The 15583-nt window shown below is 49.2% G+C and overlaps 1 protein-coding gene across 1 annotated transcript; it reads right to left on the reverse strand.

Annotated features, from left to right (window-relative positions):
• Positions 1-2212: 2212 nt before the first annotated feature.
• On the reverse strand, positions 2213-15539 carry LOC100729813 (speedy protein E4-like). Its single transcript, XM_023565188.2, has 7 exons — positions 15456-15539; positions 7445-7979; positions 6778-6836; positions 6124-6209; positions 4097-4265; positions 3858-3950; positions 2213-2670 (listed from the first exon to the last, which is right to left on the reverse strand). The coding sequence occupies exons 1-7, from the start codon at positions 15537-15539 to the stop codon at positions 2590-2592; spliced, it is 1107 nt and encodes a 368-aa protein (XP_023420956.2). The 3' UTR covers positions 2213-2589.
• Positions 15540-15583: the final 44 nt, after the last annotated feature.

Below are 15583 nucleotides of genomic sequence, written 5' to 3' on the forward strand. Positions count from 1 at the left end.
GGTCCAGGGTTATACAGGCTGCTCTGTTAATATGATCCATCAGAATCTATTGTTGTTGAAGTGTCAGATGCGGGTGGAGATGCTATTTGGAGTCTCTGGCAGGCTCCCACAGGTGAATTGAAGTGGAGGTCTTTTGGGTTTTGGAGCAAGCCTTTGCCATCCTTTGTAGACAACCACTCTCCCTTTGAAAAACAGCTCTTGGTCGGCTTCTGGTCCTTAGTGGAAACTGAACCCTTGAGAATAAGACAGTAGGTTACTATGTGACCTGAGTTCCCCATCACAAGCTGGTGATTATCTGATCCACCGAGGCATAAATTTGGACCTACACAGCCACAGTCCATCATTCAGCTAAAGGTCTGTCTTTCTTTGACAGAAAGCAAACGGAAAATAATATTCACTACAAAGTTTGCATTGACTATTGGAAGAAACCATTTGATGGGTGGTGGCCTAGGCCAGTCATCAGGTGTTCTGGGAGGCTGAAGTAGGAGAAAAGAAAGGTTTAGGACCAGCGTGAGCAACTTAGCTAGACCTTGTCTCAAAATAATAAAGGCTGGACATAGAGCTCTGTGGGAATCCCCTAGGTTTAATCCCAGTATTCCATCCCTGACCCTGCTTTAAAAAGGAGAGACTATTTTTGTTACTCTTGAAGGGTGTCTGCGTTTTCAGCAAAGTTAGCGCATAGAAATTTGACTTAGGCATGGAGCCGAGACCCATAAAATCAGCACTCGGAAAGGCTGAGTGAGAATGATCACAGGCTCAGCCCAGGTTGGGAACAGAGAGCTCAGGTAGACGCAGCCTTTCCAAAAACAAGTGGTCAGTCTCAGAACTGCCCGCAAGGTGCCTCCCTGCCTCCCTGCCGCCCTCCTTCCTCTTTTTTCTTTCTTTCTTCTCTCTCTCTCTCTCTCTCTCTCTCTCTCTCTCTCTCTCTCTCTCTCTCTCTCTCTCTCTCTCTCTCCCTCCCTCTCTCTCTCTCTTTGTCTCTCCCCCCTCTCCCTATTTGTGTGCAGTTCAGGGGATGGAACCCAGGATCCCTTCATTCTTTGTGTTAAGCTACATCTCCAACCCTGTTCTGATTTTTATACTTTGAGATAGAGTCTAGCTATATTGCTAAACAGTCCAGCTTGACACTCTCCTGTCTCAGCCTCCTGGAGTGCTGCAACTTCAGGAATGGCTCACCAGGCTTCAGTGCAAGGTGCCTGCCTCTGATGGCTTCTGCCTTCCTGAGAACTTTCACATCCTCACTTGCTCTGCTCACTCCCCGCCCTCCCTCCCCACCTCACCCATCAGACTTTCAGCTCATGCCATGTCTCAGCCATCCCCAAGACCTTAGCATCCATCCCGCTTCTTTCTCTGTCCCCGTTCTCCTCTCCTCTCATCTGTCTGTCCCTCTTCAGCCCTGCTGCCTTCTTGCTCTGGAGCTGCTTCCAGCCGCCCCCTCCCGGCTGCTGCCCTGCTCTCCACTGCTCCAGGTCCCAAGATGCCACTCTGCAGCCTTCCAGCATCTGCCCTCAGCCCTTCCTCTCCCCCATCTATGGACAGCTCCGGCTCTCCTCTCATCTCCTTCCTCAGAAATTGCTCCCATATCGCCATTTCTCTTCAGTTGTTTCTATTTTTCTAGATTATCCTAAAATGCATATCGGCATTTAGGTTATGCAACAGAAGCCCCTGTGACTGGAATGGCAAAGGGACCCCCCTGGCCTGCGCTCCCTCCTCGCCTGGGCCATTCCCGGGCAGACAGACGCCTTTCCTTCATTTAGGATTTAGGGTGATCGTCCAGGACCCCACAGACTTTGCTTCCTTTTTCTCCCTGTGCCTTCAATCCCTTCCCCTCATTTGAGTCTCTGCTGCTTTTTGTGTGTTTGCTTTATGTACTGAAAAACAAGTCAGGACTCCCTTTCACAGCCAAGGAATTTAATCAAACAACCACGGCCCTGTGGGGAGGAAATGTCACCCGAAGGCAAACAAGCAAGACAGACAGGATCACACACGCACAGGGAGAACGGTGAGATGACAGTTCATCTTTATTTTCCATCCGTGAGAAATGCCTGGCTCTGTCCTGTGTGGAACACGAGGAGCACACGCGTTTCCTCTACACCCACCGCTCCTTCATGTGTCAGACTCAGGAGCCAACCCGCTCAATGTGTATATTTACAGGAGTTTGTGGGCCCGGCTCACAGCCCCCGGCTATGAGTACAATGTCTGCATAACTATAGTAATTAAGGTATAAACCTCTCTAAAAGACAAAGTATATATGTACAACCATCCATTAAAATTATCTATCAAAATAGTACAAGAATACGACTAAAAAAATCTCAATATTATATCAAATATACATAGTAACATTTCAATGGGCAAAATGTTTACAGCAAACTGATATGGCTTATACTATATACTAAAGAAATCTGCAACATGCCTATGGATCTGTCATTATATTTCAAATGATTTCCACTCAATAGGAGACTCTACAGGCCATCTTCAATGATTGTCCAGGTTACAGGGAACCAAATGTATAAAACAGCAGATATTCAACTTCTAATTCAAGGGAAGTTTGAATGAGGATTTGCAAGGCGCTGTAGAAAATCTCATCCCTTATGGTTCCACCTCCATGGGTTCCCAGCTCTCAGGCATATACGGTGATGAGTGTATTTCATTGCTTCCTGGGCCAGAGATCTGGAAGGCAGAGAAGAGACAAAGTCAGACCTATGGGGACAATTTTCTAGATGACAAGATGACACCCAAATGCCAAGCCCAACTATAGTCTGGACCAGCTCTATCTCTAGCACTTCATTCTTAGCCCCAATCCTGAGCCATCATTTCCCTTTGTGGTTTTCAGTGTTTTTGACTCACGTTCCAAAGATCACGTGAGATGGCTCAGGTTAGACCTAGCTCCCTCCTCATAGTGAGAGTGGTTCTTCTGAGGAACCTGACGGCCCCTGGGGAAGACAGCACATTATTTATGATGCCCTTAGTGCTGTCCATGCACTTAAGGTCTGGACTTCTGCCTGTGACATCACCATCACTAGTGTCAACACCGTGACAGAAGCCCAGGTGCTGAGCCTAATCCCAAGCCCCGGTGTCTCACTACATGCACATGATTTACAACAAATCCTTGCTTATTCCTCTACCCAAACACATACTGGAATGTGGCTATTGTAAGAAGTCACCATGAACCTAATCTTATTAACTTTCCATCATTCTGATAAACATCCACGACCTGATTCTTGAGGAGGAGATGTGTAACTACTGGAGAGCAGAAATTCGTGCATAAGTGGGAAAATGAGCTAGGAAACCTCCCAGTGCACTCTAGCACAAGCCACACATCTCCGTACAGCTGGGGATGCTCATGCAGTCAGGGATAATTCCCTTCCATGCCTGCACAGGCAGCGTGCTCCATCTGATAGCTTCTCCTTAAGCACTCATTTGTTATACATAAATCCCTCTGTTTCCTCTCCCTGAAGGACAAAAGGTGAAAATACAGCTCTGTCGAGAAATGGAAATTTATGGCTGGGCAATAGATGTTCACTCAGAACAAAAATCAGTCTCTCATCCACACTGCCCTGGACCCATTGCTCTGAGAGGAAGGATAGCTACTAAATCTGTGCCTCATGGACAATCCGCTGTTTATGAGGTCCGACTGAGCAGTGTCCCAGCACAAAGCTCATCTTTCCCAGGCCATGTGTGTCTGCTTGTCACGCTGGCTGGTGACTTTGGAGGGGACAGGGGGAGGCCAAAATTGTGCCTGGGCTAGGCTGGTTCCTGATGTAGAGACAGTGGACAGGGTGGGGATCATGAAAGGATCCCTGAATTGCCTACATAGACACCAGCGGTGCTGTCTGAGCACCAGGACACCCACCCACCTTCTTGAGGGCACTGTCCACAGGGTTCCAGGGTCCAGGGATGAGGGCGCGATCTCGGCTCCACACCCAGAGTGCAGGGTCATACGCTTGGATCTGGAAAGGAGAGCAGCCCCTGAGTGGATGAAGAGCTCAGGGACACCACCCGCATATCCAGTCTCCAGCTGCCCCTGGTCACACATGCCCAGGATCCCCCGTTCCTACGTCCCAGACCAGCCAGTCACCAGCCCCATCTCACTCACCTCCTCACACTCCTCTCGGGTCACCCTGAGGTTCCAGTCCATGTAGCAGATGAATTGGTAGCGCAGCTTGTGGAACTGGGGAACCTTTTTCAAATTCCAGGTGTAGAGAAACAATAAGATGGCTTGTTTAGGAATCTGGTCATCCTCCTCCATGTCATTGGCCAGGTATCTGGGAAGGAAAGCAGGCTGCTAGTCAGAGGCACAACCACTGGGCCCTGAGTCAGCTCCTGGAGAACAGGCGGGGCCCCTCCAGGCCAGGATGCCATCAGCCGGGCCCCGAGTTCCCGAGGACCAGGTGTGAGTGCAAAGGTGCAGCCTGCACAGGGCCCTTCTGAAGGCATCTCCAGGGAGGAGGACAGGAGCCCTGGGTAGAGCCTGAGGTGGCCTCCTGTCCCGTCACCAGCTGCAGCTGACATCTCCACCTCCCCACCTCCATCCTGTCTTTCCCTGCAGCTCGGCCTCTGTCTCCTGGCCCCGTGGGGAGCATCTGCACAGGCGACCTTGGTAAGTTTTTGTACTCTGCCCTCCTTTCCCCAGTGGCCAGCTCAGGGCGTGCATGGATTCCACCAGTGAGTTCTACATGTCCCTCCCCACTGCCAGGACCTCTGGCAGAGGACACGTGGCAGGTTTTGCTAAATGAAAGAAGGAAGAAAGAAAGGAGGAAGGAAGGAAGGAAGGAAGGAAGGAAGGAAGGAAGGAAGGAAGAAAGGAAGGAGAGGAGGCAGGCAGGGAGGCCAGCTCCACCTGTAGACAAAGGCCATGCAGAGCCCCTGGGGACTCAATGCTGCAGGAGAAACACTCACTGAATGAGAAGAACCGAGCTGCCCTTTAAGGATGTTCACAGGACCCAGCGCTCAGCAGCTGCATCCCTAAAGGTGATTAGGTGAGTGAGGGCAGATGAGGAACCAGGGCCCCAGATGTCCTGACAGCGGGACCTAGGACAGTGCTGCTGGAATGCAGAGGGAGGGATCCGGGAAGGATGGAGACACTGGCAGTTGTGTTTTGTTGGCAGGACTGGGGCTGAATGTGGGGTTTTATGGTTGACCAACATCTGCACTCCTTTTCTACAGTTTTCGTTCAGAAACAGGGTCTTGGCAGCTTCCTAATCTGACCACACCGTATTCTCCTGCCTCAGGCACCCAGAGGGCATTGATTATGGGAGTGCACAGCGATGCACCCCTCAGAGCATCCTGAATGGCTGAGAATACAAATGTGCACTGAAGATAGGCTGGGGATTTAGCTCAGTGGCATAAACACCTGCCTGGCAAGCGTGAGTTCAATCCCCATTAACACACACACACACACACACACACACACACACACACACACACAAAAAAAGAAAGAAACAAAGAAACAAAGAAAGAATGACAAGTGGACAGGAAACAGGAGTCACAGACAAGAGTATTTCACAGGAGCAGTGAAAGAAAGGAAGGAAATATTAGGATGATGAGCTGGCGTGGGTGTAGAGATTGTAGAGCGGGTGAGTTCCAGAGCACAGCTAGGCCTTGGTGTGCATGAAGTACTTAGCGATGCGGGAGCCACATGGCAAGCGGGCCTAGGACCCATCTCTGAAGGCTGATCAGGCAACACAGAGCCTGCTCCCTGGCTCCCAGAGAGACTTGTCAGAAGGACCAGCAGGGAGCACATTACATTCAGTGTGTGCCTGTCAGGAGGGCATGCATAGGCCATCAGTCTAGGAATCCAGAGGAGGGGACAAGGAGACGGTTGATATTGCTAAGGAAGGGAACCCTCAAAGGGTCAGAAATGCCTGCCCTCAGGCCTGAGGGCTGATGCCCGTATGTGAGTTCTTCCTGCCTCTGCAGTCAGGGGCCTCAGTTTCCCCTGGTGGCATGCTTTAACCAACGTGAGGGCAGACTGCAAGATTCCTAAGAGGAGCATGGGAGCACGCAGTGTGACGCCCCTGTGCTACAGTCAGCAGTACAGAGGTTTAACGCCAGAGGCCAGGTGAGAGTCCCCTCCCACCCTCTGGGCTGACCATGGCCTGTGGGGGGAGGCGCAGTACTCACAGCGCCAGGAAGAATTGGATTCTCTGGTACTTCCGGGGGAAGAGGCCGGCCCGGCTGAAGTAGGCGATGACCATGGCCAGGAGATACTGTTGAGAGAGAGAACAGTCAGCAGGCACAGCTGGAGGAGGGCTGTGGAAATATGGACTGGGAGGGGGGAGCAGGGCCCCAGTCAGGGAGAGGAGAGCCTAGTGTTGGGTGGCCTGGTCATTTTGGGGCAGTGAGAGATGGGTGGTTGTTAGTAAATGACAGCAGGAAGAAGAAGGGAGGCTATGAGGCCCAGGGTGTCACTTTAAGGGTGTCTTGGGGACAGGACACTGAAGTCACCTAGATCAGAGGGCATCTTGTAAGAGAGAGCGAATGGGTTCCCTGAGAGCCAAGGGGAGGGTTCAGAACTTTCACGTAGCCCCAGCCAGAGAGGCCATATGCAGGGAGACTCAAGTCCCAGAGGACCCAGGCAGAGCAGGGTGCTGTGCCCATCCAGCCTCTAGGCCAGCCAGGCCTGGAAGGGAGATGGTGCTGAGTCCTAAGGGGGACTGATGGTGGAGGCTGAGGTAGGAGTTCCTAGCAGGGACAGAGGAGTAACTGTGGGGCTGGAACCTGCCCTCCCTGGGCGGTGCCACCAAGAGAGCCCAGCTCAGGGGAGAAGGACCTCACCTTGTCAGAGGCCCTCAGGTTTTCATCCCAGGCTAGGAAGATCTTGATAACTGGATCCTCTGTGAAGAGAACACAGTGTTAGTTTGTTGCCCGGCTAGCTAGGAGTCCCTGGGAGTGGGAACACAGAACAGAGCCACAGTTGCCTGAGATGACCCCAGGGAGGAGGACATTGAATGGCCAGGGACCAGGGGCTCATCCTGGGACTGACAGGAGCAACTGTGGAGCCTGGGAAGCAAACCACATCCACCTAGTTAGGACCTCAGAGGGTCACAGGGGCCTCCCCAATACATAAATGCACCACTGCGGGAGTCAGTGGCATCCTGGTCATTTGCTCTGGTGATGGGCACAGCGGTGTGACAAGGACCTCGTCCCTGCTCTGGTGCTGCATGAATCCACTTCCATTCAGGAAAGTGAGCAGCTCCTCTCTATCAGGTGGGCTGGCTAGAACCATGCTTTGTGATGGGAACATTTGGGAACTAGTAGAAATCTGTTTTGAGGACTGCGCCTTCTCTGTCACCTGTGTGCCCCTGGGGAAGGATGACACTAGAGTCCTCCTAGAAGGCCAGCTCAGGGCTCAGTGAGATCCTTTCTACGGGTGAAGGAAGGGACAGGAAGTCACTCAGGCTCCTAAGAGCCGGGGGAGAGGTGCTGTGTGGAGTCTCCTTACCGAGCAGCCGAGTGAAGGCCTCGTGGTACACAGGCAGCACTGAGCACAGGTGCTTCCTCTTCATCTTCCTCTTCAGGCCACAGGGCATCTCCATGTCACCTAGGTGGGTCAAAGGCTCAGGGCGTAGGCATCGCAATGACTCTTGCTGCTCCTTTTCCATCAGGGACAGATACTCCCTCCACCTCTTGCGAGGTGGGAGCCTGATGCCTTCCTGTGGGGCTGCATCAGAGCACCAGCGGCCCCCCCTCTGCTCCTCCTTGGCCTCTGAGGAGCACTCCCTCTTCCACTTGTGGCCAGGGGACCGAGGTGAGAGGCTGGGGTTCCCCCTCAAGGCTGAAGCAGAATCCCCCTGATGACCCTCCTCCTTCTCTTCCTTCTCTGATTCTGATTTGGAAGAGGATGCATCCTGCTCTTCCTTTTTGATAGGTAACTCAGGCAGGAGGAAGGGTGTTGGCCTGGGGGCTCCTCTGAGGAGACTTCCTAGGTCCTCCTGCTGCTGCTCCCCAGATTCTGAGGAGCAATCTCTCTTCCTCTTCTGTGGACAGGCCCAAGATAGGGGGCTGAGTGCTACCAACAGACCTGAGGAAAGAAACCCAGATCCAGTGTGAAGCATCGTCTTTGGAATTCAGCCTTTGACCATGTGTTCTGGTTTGTACCTCGATGTCCCCCAAAGCTTTAAGTGGTCATAGAGGGGAGATTTGAAGGTGATGATTAGGGTGTGTGAAGGTGGATTAAGGCTGTGATGTTGGGTGCCCCACCCTGGGTATGGGTGACACCAATCAGTAGATTTGCAGCCTGGATGGAGTATAAAGGGACAGAAAGAGGGCAGACTTGCTGTTGTGGCTGCTGCTGCTTGGCTGGTGGCTGCTTCCTGCCTGCCCTGCGATGCCCCTTTGCCATACACCCTGCTGGGAAGCCAGGCAATGAGCTGAAGGAAACCTTTCTTTAACTTTGGGGGTCCGGTATTGTCTCAGCAACCATGTCACCCCAAATCCCTCCTTGGAAGTAAACCCCAAAGTTCCTCCACAGTTGCCCCCTCCAATGCCCTGCGATCTCCATCTGGCCCATTCTTCTTGCCACTGTCCCCTCACCCTGTGCTTACAAAGTTTTCCTCACGCAGACGCTTTCCTCATCAAGGAGGGACCTGAGCCACCTCCTCCTCCCCTGCTCATTCTTGGCTCTCATCTCCTGACCCCTTTCCAGCTCCCCAGCTTTTCCATTCATCGGCCTTAGTCTCAGTTTCTTTTCTTGTTGCTGAGACACCCACAGTGAAAGGAGGCAAGTTTTATTCTGGCTCAGTTTGTAATAGCTGGCTCCAGGGCACAATGGCTCGGCAGAGGGGCATCACAGAGGAGAACCAGCTTGTGGCGTGGCAGAAGCAGCAAAGCTGTGAAGTCCCAAGCAGCAAGCGACCAGCACCAGCCTCTTTCTGTGCCTTATATTTTACCCACGGTGAAGCACCTGAATCCTACCCAGAACTATGCTCAGCACCAATCAGTGGACTGAGTTAGTGATCACACACCCTCGATCCCAGCATCACTCTCTAGATCCAGCCACTCTGAAAAGCCCCACTATGGCTGCATGAGGCTTTGGGGGACATCTAGACAGGAGCCCATACAGCCATCCTTGTCCTGTTTCCTGTCCTTCCTCTCTCCTGTCCTTGCCTTCTTTAGTGCCTCCTTCCTTGTCACCCGTCCCTCTTACTGGTCACCTTCTCGGACCTCTCCTGACTCCAGCCCCCTCACCTGATTGCCCTGGGATCTCATCATCCACCACCACCACCTCAGGGTGTACCCAGGAGAGACAGGCTGGGGACTCTGGTCCTCACACGGGCAGGATAGAGGCTGGTGGCCATGAGTTCTCCCAAACACCACCTTCCCTCCACAGAACAGACTCTGAGCTGCCTGCACCCCGCTTCTCTAATTCAACTGAACCTAAGCCAATGCTGCTTCTCCAGAGAGGACACAAGTGGAGACCATCTCTGAGAAGCAGCTCTTGCCCCTGGCATGCCAACACCCACAAGCTTTGAACCCGCTCATGAGGGAGATCAGAAGCCCCTGAGGTGATCATGGGTGCCAATCTGGTAACCAGTTTGAAGGAAAACACACCTGGTTACCAGACTGCAAATGGAGGACTCAAACTGTCAATCACCCTGGTTTCCACTGAGGGCCTCTGATTTCCTGTCTCTCTTCTCAGCAGATACTGTATGTGTCCACCATGCACTCTGAACATATGTGATCCTCTGACCCTCTGTGCTTTCCCTTCTGAAAACATAGACTGGTAGAGAAGGGAGCAGAGTTGGCAGGAATTTTGGGAGTTCAAAAACAATAGGACCTCAAGAGCAGGGCCTGAGTACGGACAAAAATCCTGGTCACATTGACTTTCTAACTGGAAAATTTCAGTCAAAACACTCAGTTTATCCAAGCTTTTCTGCCCAATGTTCACTGCCCCTTTCTACCTTTAGGAATCTGTTTTGGAGACACATATCCTCTCCCATCTGGTACCTTTGTGTCCAGGAGAATTCATGCTTGGGTCAGACATGGTTGGGCAGACCTAGAATTCCAGCAGTTGGCAGGCTGAATCAGAAGGGTTGCTGCGAGTTCAAAGCCTGGACTACTTAGCACGATCCTGTCCAAAAAAAAAATATTAGTGCTTAGTAGAGAAACAAATTTAACGCATGATATACATACATTATATATATTTTCATATATGAATTTATAAAAATTGACTTACAGTGGTCACCCAGAGCCTGGCATTGAAGAGTGGGAAGGATCCAGGTAAAGGTCCGGGCCTTAGCGTGGTGTCTCACAGAAGTCTGGATCCGGAGGTTGAAAAGTGAGCAGTCGAACTGAAGAGGTAACTAGAGGTCGTCTGAGGAGTAGGAGGAAAGCCGCCTTTTATCCCATTCCTGGGCTAGCCCTACCTAGAGTGGGATTACAGCCCTCCCTAGGGCGGGGGGGCTTAGAAACCTCCCTAGGGTGGGTCACAACCCTTTCCTAGGACGGAGTGGGGTCACAACCCTCCTCAAGGGTGGGTTACAACCCTTTACTAGGATGGAGTGCAGTCACAACCCTCCTTAAGGGTGGGGTTACAACCCTCCTAGGGTGGGTTACAATCCTCCCTAGGTTGGGGGGTTACAGCCCTCCCTAAGGTGGGTTACAACCCTCCTAGCGCGGGGGTTACAACCCTCCAGGGAGGAGGGTGTCACAACCCTCCCTAGGGTGGGTCTTCCATGCCCAGAACTGTGCTAATCCATGAAGCTGAGTACTTTTTACTCAAATTGACACAATCAGTTACCTATTACAAAGAGATTTCTCAAGCAGCCCAAATCAAGGCCCACACCCACACACTTCCACTGGTGCCTATAATTCTGAGGTGTCTAGTGATAATTAACTAAGAAATTATGTGATAATTAACTAAATAAGAAAAGCCCAACTACATTGGATCAGTGTAGTTCTGGGTGTGGCTGAAGGGATCTGCTGGAGAGAAGCCCCACCCTAGGTGTGAGTGACAGCAACCAATAGGCTTGCTGCCTAAATGCAACAAAAGGGAAAGGAAGAAAGAAAGCTCCCACCTGTTTCTGGAGGTGCCCAGTCTTCCCCTTCTCCTTAGATGTTGTCTCCTGGCTTCCATTCCAGACCCTTCAACCTCCTGAGATGGACTTGCTTGGGATACTACAGTGAGCTGCGGGCCTTCACCCGGCTCCTTTTGAGCTCCCATGCACAAACAGCCCTTTTGCATTTTGCCACATCTGACTCTGTGGGTGGTCATTTTAAGCCCCTCACCCCCCATTTTTTTTTTACTTTTGTGACAAGTTCTCACTACGTAGCCCAGACTCCACTGGATCTCATGGTGATCCTACTGCCTTGCAAGTGCTGGATTTAAGGGCGTGGACCTCCATGTTTGGCTAAGCCAACCTTGTAAATCCTCACATACTTATATATCTTGTATTAAATCCCTTTCTCTAATAAGCATTGATTGATACAGAATTGGGTATCAGACATTACTCTGGAGAAATAGAACTGTAAAGATGAAGTTCTTTAATGGCTATAGTACTTCCTCGAGTTTGCTTGCTACTTTGATGGGGTCTAAAATGTCATTTAAATCTCCTTCTGATACTGAGAAATTCTGAAGTCCCTGGTGCGAACTATTTAAAGTAATATATAATGCAGGTCTATTTGATTATCCTAACTCACCACTTGTGAGATGTAAGGAATTTAGTAACTCTCTAAAAGATAATTTTGAGTATTTACCAAGTAACTCAGAAAATAGCTAGTTTTAAGTTGGACTCAATAAAAGAAGGCTCTGTAACAGGTTCAGGGTTGTACAGGATGCTCTGTCAATAAAGCCATATGATCCATCAGAATCTATTGTTCTTGAAGTGTCAGATGCGGGTGGAGATGCTATTTGGAGTCTCTGGCAGGCTCTCACAGGTGAATTGAAGTGGAGGTCTTTTGGGTTTTGGAGCAAGGCTCTGCCATCCTTTGTAGACAACCACTCTCCCTTTGAAAAACAGCTCTTGGGCAGCTTCTGGTCCTTGGTGGAAACTGAACCCTTGAGAACAAGACAGTAGGTTACTACGAGACCTGAGTTCCCCATCACAAGCTGGTGATTATCTGATCCACCAAGTCATAAAGTTGGACCTACACAGCCACAGTCCATCATTAAATGGAAGTGATACATACGTTATTGAGCCAGAGCAACTTCAGAGAGCACAAGTTACATGAAGAAGTTACCCAGATGCCCATGGCTCCTACTCCTAATATATTGCCATCTGTCTCCCAGCATGCAACTGTGGCCTTATGGGGTGTACCATAGGATCAACTGTCAGAGGAAGAGAAGGTTAGGGCCTGGCTAAAGGATGGTTCCGCACAGTATGCAGACACCGCCCACAAGTGCACAGCCGCAGCCTGCCAGCTCCTTCCCGGAACTCCCCTGAATGACAGTGGAAAAGGGGAATTCTTCATGGAGAGAAGAACATTGGATAGTGCACTTTGCAGTGCATCTTTCCTGGAAAGAAAAATGGCCAGATGTGTAACTATACTGATTCATGGGCTGTAGCCAATCTGGCTGAATGATCAGGAACTTGGAAGGTATATTATCGGAAATCTGGTGACAAAAGATATTTGGGGAAGAGGTATGTTGATGGACCTCACCAAATGGGTAAGGGATGGAAAAATGTTTATATCCCATGTAAATGCTTACCAAAAAGTGACCTCAGTAGTAGAGAACTTTAACAGTCAAGTGCGTAGGATGACCCATTTTGTACATAGCGGTCAACCTCTTTCTTCAGCCACCACTGTCATGGCCCAGTGAACTCATGAACAGTGTGGCTATGGTGGCAAGGACAGAGGGTTATTCATGGGGATAATAAGGTGAAGTCCTACTCACAGGCTGCTGAATACCCAATATTCCCGCAGCAGAAAGAAACACTCAGTGCCTGTCTCATTCTGTAGCAGTTTTCAGAGATAATCATATGTTTTAGCCTAATAAATGATGTGCTGTTCCTGTGACCTGCATCACAGAGCATATAGAGCAAATGTGGAACTTACAGCCGGTGCTTCTCCTGGGAATATGATTCCAGTGCTATGGTTAGTAACAGCATGTGATTAAAAGGAAATAAAGCACAATTCTGCAGAAATGATAGTACAATTAGAATAACAGAGCTCAGAATATCACTGCCTTCCACCCTTTTAAATTTGGGCCATTATTCCTTTCTTTGTACTAAGAGAGGTAGAAAATAACATCACATGTACATGACCTTCAGTCACTTCTGAACCCTACTCAAAACTTAATGATATATATATATATAATAAATGCAATTGAGATCTGAGTAAATTTGAGACTTGCATGCATGTTTAGAGTCACTGAGATGACACAGCACCCTGTTAATGATTCTTAACCATACCTTGGGCCAGGATATATATCCTTTAAATTCCCAAAGCCTGATTTGTCTTTTCACAGCAGTGTGCTGAGTTGTGCATGTAAAGTGTTTTTTGCTTTTTATATCTTCCCCACCTCATTTTTCTGGTTATACCATATTTTTTGGTGGTAAGACTTGCTCTGAGCATAACTCCCCATAAGCTTAAATAAATTCAGCAGCTTTCCACTTGCCATTGGGTTTGTGCCTGCCCTGCAGTTCATTGCTCATCCTACACAAAAGCCTGACCTTTACCTGCTGAATTCATCACACCACCGCTGTGATATATTATAAAATAAGTGCATTTCCCCATTGTTTGATAGTTGCTCAAGGTTAACTCAAATTTGTCTTCTGGTGGTTGCCTCCAGAACACTCCAAGTACACCCAAATAATTTTTGGAAATCCAGAAGGGGAAAATGTACAATAGAAGTGAGACAGGAAATTAGGGCATGGTAATGTGCCTGGGGAAATAGATGTGACCTATAAATCACAAAATCCCGGGATACATGTGCAGAGCAGTTCCCAAATTCCTGCTCATGGATTTCTCATGAGAACTCTTGCAGGTTTTCCATAAGATGGCTTAGACCTGATGGCAGGATGAGGAGTGGGTAATATGTAAAGGACAGACCACAAGAGTTTTCACCATTGTGTTTGCTCTCATGCTTGGCCCGCCCTCATGCTGTAGGCTACATTTTTCCTGCCTACATGTGGCCTAAACTTGCTAGGCAGAACCTATTTCTTTTCATATCTTTAATAAAATTTTGCTAACAGTGGGACTAATCTTGACCAATTCCTTGCTCAAGACAAAACTTAGAAACTACCTCTAAAGGACTCCAGTACTCCAAAATCCATACAAAAGCTCAGGGACCCTGATCAGTTTCACTCAGCTATGAGAATACAGTAGAACTAAAGTTACAGAGGCTGTTCTGATCTTATCAGTGGGTTTCTTTGGAGGTAATATGGCAATGTATCCTAAATATTATGTCAGCTCTATATAGCATCAGTGAATTGATGCAAATAAAACAGCAGAGATGCTGGGGAATGTGGCTCAGTGGAAGAGCACTTGCCTAGCTGTGTTTGAGCCCCAATACTTTTAATAAATGACTGAAAGTCAAATGCAACTGGTTGCCAAAAGGGAAAGGGAACTTTTCTCCTCTTTTAAACAGCATTTATTTGAGAAAACTCATAGAAAAACTTTCTGTGTCTTCGATTCATATTCAGGTCACTTAAAAGAGCTATACAAGCGTCTTGTGAACATTAGAAATCAGGAATTTTTTCCCTGGAACTAGCTCTCTGATTGGTAAACCTTAGGGGAAGAGTAGCACCCCTCTTTCCTGTGGTCTTGGAGCTTCATCCTGGCACCTTGATCTCGACTGTAGATGCTTGCTTGTCATACAGAGAAGTTTTGCTTTTCCTCTAGATAAAAGTAATGAACTCGCACTGACAGTCACCTGGTCCAATCACTTTCTGGAGGAACCATGCAGAATGCAGAGCCAATGGGAGTCCGGTGCTTTCACCCAGGATGAGCTGCCCTTTAACCTGAGACCTGATGCGTACCTTAGTGATTGGCCTGTCTCACTTGGTGCTTATTCCACAATGAAACTATTTTCTGCATTGTCTGCATTCTTGCAAAGAATTTTTTAAGTTGGTGGCATAAATATTATTAATCTTCTTTATTACCTCTACTACCACCAGCTGTGAAGAAATCACTGGGGAACATTGATGTATTATTTCAGCTTCAAAACAAAGTGGTTAATCATTGGCTGCGTGATCTATGTATGCTACTATTTTTTATTTTTATTTTCATCCTTGGAAAGCACAGCTGAGCATTTGAGGTACACGGGTACTGCCTGCTCCTCAGAATCTGGGTTCTGACCATGGAGTCGCAGGCCTGGAGAGGACTTGGGTTTCAGGATGCATCCAGGCAGTGGCTTCCATACAGCCAGAGGCTGCAGGGAAATGCAAACTAATGCAGGGTTCTGGGGACCCTTGCTCACATGCCAACGCCCCTGTATTTCTGGAGCAGGTAAAAGACCCTATAGGGGTTCTTAATCCTGGTGGTTTTTTGGAAATTGCATCCCAGTACTCTACCAGGAATTTGGCGCGATCCTGGAACGCGAACTTCCGGCGCGCTTCTGCGCATGTGTACTTCGCGCCCTTCTGTACTCCACGCATGCGCATCGTCTCCTGTTGGCGCTCGCTTCCGGTGCGTCGCAAGT

The sequence above is a fragment of the Cavia porcellus genome, unplaced genomic scaffold, assembly GCF_034190915.1.
Source record: "Cavia porcellus strain 051 isolate PalLab524CR breed Dunkin Hartley unplaced genomic scaffold, mCavPor4.1 scaffold_23, whole genome shotgun sequence".
NCBI lineage: Eukaryota > Metazoa > Chordata > Mammalia > Rodentia > Caviidae > Cavia > Cavia porcellus.

Excerpts from the sequence above, each read along its gene's own strand:
- LOC100729813 (XM_023565188.2), bottom strand. The coding sequence starts at position 15,539 with ATGCGTGGAGTACAGAAGGGCGCGAAGTACACATGCGCAGAAGCGCGC. Across the intron at positions 3,951-4,096 it reads CCCGAGAGGAGTGTGAGGAG|ATCCAAGCGTATGACCCTGC; the intron begins GTGAGTGAGATG and ends TCTCCTTTCCAG. Across the intron at positions 2,671-3,857 it reads TGGACAGTGCCCTCAAGAAG|ATCTCTGGCCCAGGAAGCAA; the intron begins GTGGGTGGGTGT and ends TCTGCCTTCCAG.